Source organism: Adiantum capillus-veneris, chromosome 11 (assembly GCF_014529385.1).
Source record: "Adiantum capillus-veneris isolate H3 chromosome 11, ASM1452938v2, whole genome shotgun sequence".
Taxonomy (NCBI): Eukaryota; Viridiplantae; Streptophyta; class Polypodiopsida; order Polypodiales; family Pteridaceae; genus Adiantum; species Adiantum capillus-veneris.
The window spans coordinates 105,357,438-105,363,476 of NC_140941.1; the positions used below are offsets into that span (position 1 = coordinate 105,357,438).

General features: G+C 40.3%; 1 protein-coding gene across 1 annotated transcript; it reads right to left on the reverse strand.

Annotated features, from left to right (window-relative positions):
• Positions 1-3,357: 3,357 nt before the first annotated feature.
• Positions 3,358-5,805, reverse strand: LOC147447777 (large ribosomal subunit protein eL19y-like). Its single transcript, XM_086523493.1, has 5 exons — positions 5,630-5,805; positions 4,178-4,300; positions 3,731-4,044; positions 3,601-3,653; positions 3,358-3,520 (listed from the first exon to the last, which is right to left on the reverse strand). Exons 1-5 carry the CDS (start codon positions 5,739-5,741, stop codon positions 3,496-3,498), a joined length of 627 nt encoding a protein of 208 aa, XP_086379619.1. The 5' UTR covers positions 5,742-5,805; the 3' UTR covers positions 3,358-3,495.
• Between the last annotated feature and the right edge of the window lie 234 nt (positions 5,806-6,039).

The following is a 6,039-nucleotide window of genomic DNA, read 5'->3' on the forward strand; positions in this document are numbered from 1 at the left end:
GCATTCAATGTGCATATGCTCAAGAGAGAAAGCGGAGTCTGTGATTTTCGATAGTTTGTCATTGCTATCATTTCCATAACCACCGACCTCCTACTCTTAGAAATAAGTATCAATCATCTAATGAGTGCCCACTATCTTATTTCAACCAATCAACATTTTTGGCCTATCAAAAAATGTTTGAAAATACAACTTAATTTTTTTCTTATTTTAGTCAGGAAAAAGAGAAAGCATCTCTATAGCCTTTTCCCTTTGGCCAAGCCAAAAAGGAGACCCTGATTGTTCCAATGCTATAAGGTAACCTTTATTGCTCCAATGCTTTAATGTAACATACTATTAGGGTCTTAGAAAAAGGAGACCCTTATTGTTCCAATGCTTTAAGGTAACATATTATTAGGGTTTTAAACCAAAGTAACCAAAATACTACAAGAGAGCAATTGCCCAAGTAAAAGCAAAGTGAACTGTGTGTGTGTGTGTGTGTGTGTGTGTGAGAGAGAGAGAGAGAGAGAGAGAGAGAGAGAGATTTGCATAGGAAGCATGAGAGCTCTACTAAAATCTCCCCTAGATTCCTTGCTCTTTTTTGTCCTTTCCTCTCATTCAACTGTACTTTCCTCCAATTGTACATCAAGAATGATAAGAACTATATACAACTAGCCACATGGCGAATTGTAAAAACTAAAACGATGGGAAAAGACCTCCTAAAGAGGGTAAAAACAGAGAGAGGATGACAGCACCTATTGAAAGATAGGTGTTTCCATTGAAGGCACACTAATCCACCAAGATACAGAGCATCTGCAATGGCAAGAGCCCAATATTGGGCATATGCCCACCAACTGGTATCATCTGACAACAAAAGGCTAAAGATAAAACAAAACAGCAAAGTAGTCAATGACAAAGATGATGGAAGAGAAGCTATTGACAACATCAAAACAATACAAGAGAAAGCCACACAGTCGCTAAAGTGGACAAGGAGCTGTCAATCAAGATAGAGACCAGCCGAAGATGGTTCTTGAAAACCATAGCTGATGAGTGAACTCCAAGAAGACAGTGAAGAAGGCTTTGATGACAAGACCCGTTATAGAATGCTAGTAGAGAGCAAACAAAAGAGAGCACAGCAACAAGCCAACAACCCAATCACCCAAAGCAACCAAAACAAGAAGACAAAAGGAAGACAAGAAAGAAAATAGAAAACCAAACACAAATGAGAAAAGATAACGTGCTCCGAAAAGGGGCCAGGCATCACCGATCGCAGGAGCAATATGTGACTCTTACAACACGAGAAGCAAGAAAAGAGCAACGTGCTGATTCGTGCCTTTGTGGGCGTCAAGCTAGTGACTAAGCAAAGGGATGTGAAAAGGGGGTGGCAACAATAGGGTTAGGGTTTGCACGCGACATCATAAATGAAGGTTACTCACAATTCAAGTCATGCTGCTTCTCACTCTATCTCATGGAACAGCCACTCTCTCTGTTGACGATAGAGGAAATCAAAACTGCCTATTAAAGAAATAGCCAAGCGGCATTGCACCACCACATAGTTTATAAGGTGTGCCAATGAGTGAATGGGCGAGTGAAGCATTGTGAGCAATGAAGGAAAGCTCTAGAATTTGCAACTTATCTCGCCATCCCAATTCATGCACGAGGTACAACTGCACACCTTTCTTACATATGGATCTGTATGTCATAAAACACTGGTTAAATCATTATGTCTATAATATTAGCATACTCGGTAAAATCTTTGATCCTATGCAACACGTGGTTGCGTCAAGAGAGCGATGAACTATACATGGTTTCTATGCTTCTTGTGTAACGAGTACTAGGCGAGCAAACACAGCATTGTATAGGTGCAAAATAATGGAGAAGAGAAGAAAAGCAAATAGCAAAGAAAAAGAAATACACAATAATGGAGAAAAGGCAAGAGCAAAGCCGGGACAAATAGTATAAATTTGAGTAACCTCTTAGTGTTTAAGGTCTATCTCAAGAAATTGGTGAAGTCGAGGACTTTGGTTCATGCTAGAACCAACAAGGAAAATTGAAGCAAATAAAGTTTCTCCAAGCTAATTACAAGAGTATAGGAAACAAGTACGGGCTTTTCAATGGTAAGTAAAGCAACTAGGTGCAAGGTTTTCAAGTCTAATTGGGGGATAGTAAAGGAATAAGTTAGGATCGACAGTACATAAGCTTATAGTCCAATTACAAAACTTGAGAAACAATGAGATGCAAACGCACATAACAACTACTCTTAAACGAAAGATCTATAGTCCCAATCCCATTCGACACGTATAGTTCAAGCAAATAAAAGACCAAGTCCCAATGTACACCAGTGATTCAAATCTCCAAACAATCAAGCTCTCTCGTCTCAAGTGCTGTTTGTGTCTTCCTTTCCGATTACATGTGATTTAGTGTCATCTAATACATCCCCTACACACACCCTAGCCAAGTACTCTTATACCATAACTATACTTCCGAGAACAATTGAATCTTCGACACTCCAAGCATATACATGACTGAAAGTGTGGAGAAATGACATGAGGCTGTAAAGAGATACATGTAGAGAGCCATAAGGTTTTTCCATGAGCAAATGGTGGCACCATAATTATCCCATCATTCTCTGGAGTGCACTCTTATTTGCACATGTGAAAGGAGTCTCATTCTTTGAAAGCACAAAAAATCCAAAACAGGCACAGGACCATTGCCACATTTCATCAAAAAAAAATTGCAAGGGCCAACAAACTTGCCAAATAAATTTCAGTCATTACTAGAGTGTTCACTATGGTGTTAAAAAGTTAGTAAGGAAAAAGACAGAAATAGCTGCCAAATTTTTCGAACTTCTCGCAATTAAAGACCTACATTGGCACGCATTTCACAAAAAAATCAACAGAAAAACCATTCCAAGTTGTATCTGCCTCTTAATGGATTCGAACAGACGTTAAATGTTGTAATCCTTATGATCAATCATGTCCTACTTAGTATTCAAGTATCTAGCTGAAGAAAGGTACAATCACTGGTCAATATCTAGATGTAGAAAGAAAGCTCACAGAACTACGCTGTCACAGAAACCGCTGCAGGGTGAACAGCACAAGGAATACAGAAGGCCACAATGTTCCTATGGCAAATAAAAGAAATTGTAGAGCACAAGCACAAGCACAAGCAGGTACTCTTGCATGCAACACCAAGGCACGGCTAACAAACAGAATTTACAATGGAAGAAACTAAGCAAGAAGCCCAATGAATAGGACTCTTGAACTTGCAAGGTTTGTTTACAGTATCATTGTAGCAACATTAAAAAATTTCACAGTACTGTTAAAGAAGACACAATGATCAAAACACAACATGCACTGCAAATCAAATGACCACAGCAGATGTAAAATTAGGCATAAGATAAACTTGGAAAATGCCTTCATACATGTAGTGAAAGACTCAAATGCCATTTGTAATAATGACAGAAACATGGGAATATCGATGTAAGAGCCCTACAAAATTCGCCTCCTAAAATATTTCTCACTTCTTGGATTTCTTTACGGTCCTGTCATAAAAACAATTGTTGTTAAAGACGTATACACAAGGGAATGACAAGCTGCAGAAAACTATAGAGAAACCACTTACTCAGGTGCAGTGCCAGACACAGCTGCAGCTGGAGCAGCTTCAGCACTAAGTCCCTGCATGACCCACCACCATAATGAGTCTTAAAAGACTAAGACATTCACCTTGAAAATATGATGCTACTATTGCAAACCTGCGCCAATCGCTCTTCCCTTCTTGCACTCTTCCTCTCACGAATAGCCTTTCCTTTGGCCCTCCGGGCTTCAAATTGATCTGACAATGTCTTCTCACGTGCCTTTTCAGCCTTTGACTTGTGGATACTCTCCATCAGAACTCGCTTGTTCTTGAACACATTCCCCTTCACTTTCATGTACATATCATGGTACATGTGCTTATCAATCTTCTTCGCTTCCCTGTACTTACGAAGAAGTCGGCGAAGAACACGCATGCGTCTAAGCCACAAGACCTTGGATGGGAGTCGTGCCTCTCTTGTACCACGCCTCTTACCTTGAATCAAAAACAACCCAAAAAATCTTAGATGGGAGTCATTGCACTACAACCTTACCTTAATGTTCATTAAATCCAATAAGAAAAACCCAATAAAGTTCATTGATGCAAAGTTATGTTCTAGAAAACTCGCCATATCCTGAGTGACGGCCTTTTCGCTTAGCTTCCAGAGCACGCTTCGCCCTTGCCCTTGAGTGAATCTTAGTTGGCTTCCGAATCACAAAACCATCTTTGAACAGCTTCCTAATGTTCTGCCCTGTAAACCCAATTACAAAGACGTATTGAGTATTAGTCTCTCCCATGATCAGAAAACAAGACTAAACATTAAGTACCAGAAAGGTCTCCTGCAAACACAGTGGAAATCTTCAAACTAGATGAGGAAAATAAAGAATGTACAGAGCAATTCTAGACATTGAAAAGAAACATCAAGAATATATATCTTGATTATCTACAAATGCCTGTACAACTAATTGACTCTCGGAAGTCATCCACAAGAGAAAATGGCCACCACCTCCATCATGCATATTATTGACGAATACAATGACATACTCAATACATCGTTAACACCAGTAAGCATCAAGCTATTTCATCAGAAAAACAGTAATACGAGTTTCAAGCTTCCACTAAAAGATACTCAGACAGTTTAAAAACAGTTTGCCCTGCTTACCCTCAAATGCTAATCAGCACATATTCCATGGATATGACATAGTAGAGAAAAGACATCCAGAAACATCACAAAACTCAATCTTAATCACAGCAAGCCTCCCACAACCAAGCACTTCAGATTGTACAGGTAGGCCATCACACAAAGGGTATACCTAGATGAATCCACAATAGCCCAGACTCACCTCGACAGTAAAGAGCGAGGTATAGACTCATGGTGCTCATCCACGAGACAGAATAACCATGAGCTCCATCATGCATAGCATTGACTAAACACTATGCCATCCCCACTAACCCATCACTGCCCAGCAGTAGCCGTAGAACTAGGTAACAGTACATGCCGGCACACACATACCAACAGACATCAATACAAAGGTCTGCATACACAAAGGGTGTTGATTGCACGTCAATACCATCACACAAAGGGTGTTGATGATTGATCGTACCTTCATGATTCTTCCCACTTGTCATTGAAAATCAATCCCGAAGCCACTAAAAGATTTGTTACTTCCATGCAGACTGAACGTTCCAAATCGCTTGTTCCATTGTAAAAACACAGAATCTCTATCTGATCCACCTTTCATGAGAGCCTCCGTACTCATGATGCAAACTCGTTAAAGAACGCCGATTTAAAAACACATTTTCGCTACACTTTTGCAACCGGCATTTTTTGACCCAAAAAACAAAGCTACGAGCTGGCTACAAGCTCAGATGCAATCTCAGAACAAAAACGACAAGTGGTGTGACTGGGAAACGTTATCGGATCTCTCTCTCTCTCTCTCTCTCTCTCTCTCTCTCTCTCTCTCTCTCTCTCTCTCTCTCTCTCTCTCTCTCTCTCTCTCTAACGCAGCAGTTTATTATGCTACAAAAGCAACAATTTCCTGTTGCACCTGCAAACAAACTTAGGACAAAGAGATCTCACGTGAATTGGCCATGGAAATTTCGTTGACCTCATTGGGGTCAAGCCACACTTTACGCTTCCCGCATTTGAGAACGCTGGCCGCCAGGCGCTTCTGCAGCTTGAGAGAAACCATGGCCTTCACCCACCAGTCGCGGACGATGAGAGACCAAAGATGCAGAAGGTGAAGCAGGGAAAAGCGAGAAACAAGCCATTTCACACCTGAGCAACCCTAGTTGCAAATTGGCCCTCGCAGGCTTGTTTTCTTTTTTTTTTGGACAAGCATTGAAACTAGTCTTGCTTGGTTGGCCTTGTGGTAGGCTTAGGATATAAGAGAATACTGCATGATAATTTTTTGTTTAGATGCAAAATGTTGAAAATGAAATAAAAGATGTTATGAAGCACATTTGCAAGGCTACATCTAGATTGTAATT

Coding starts and splice junctions, on each gene's coding strand:
- LOC147447777 (XM_086523493.1), bottom strand. CDS start 5,741: ATGGTTTCTCTCAAGCTGCAGAAGCGCCTGGCGGCCAGCGTTCTCAAA. Junction 4,301..5,629: donor AATTTCCATGGCCAATTCAC/GTGAGATCTCTT, acceptor TTGGGTTTACAG/GGCAGAACATTAGGAAGCTG. Junction 3,521..3,600: donor GTGTCTGGCACTGCACCTGA/GTAAGTGGTTTC, acceptor TTTTTATGACAG/GACCGTAAAGAAATCCAAGA.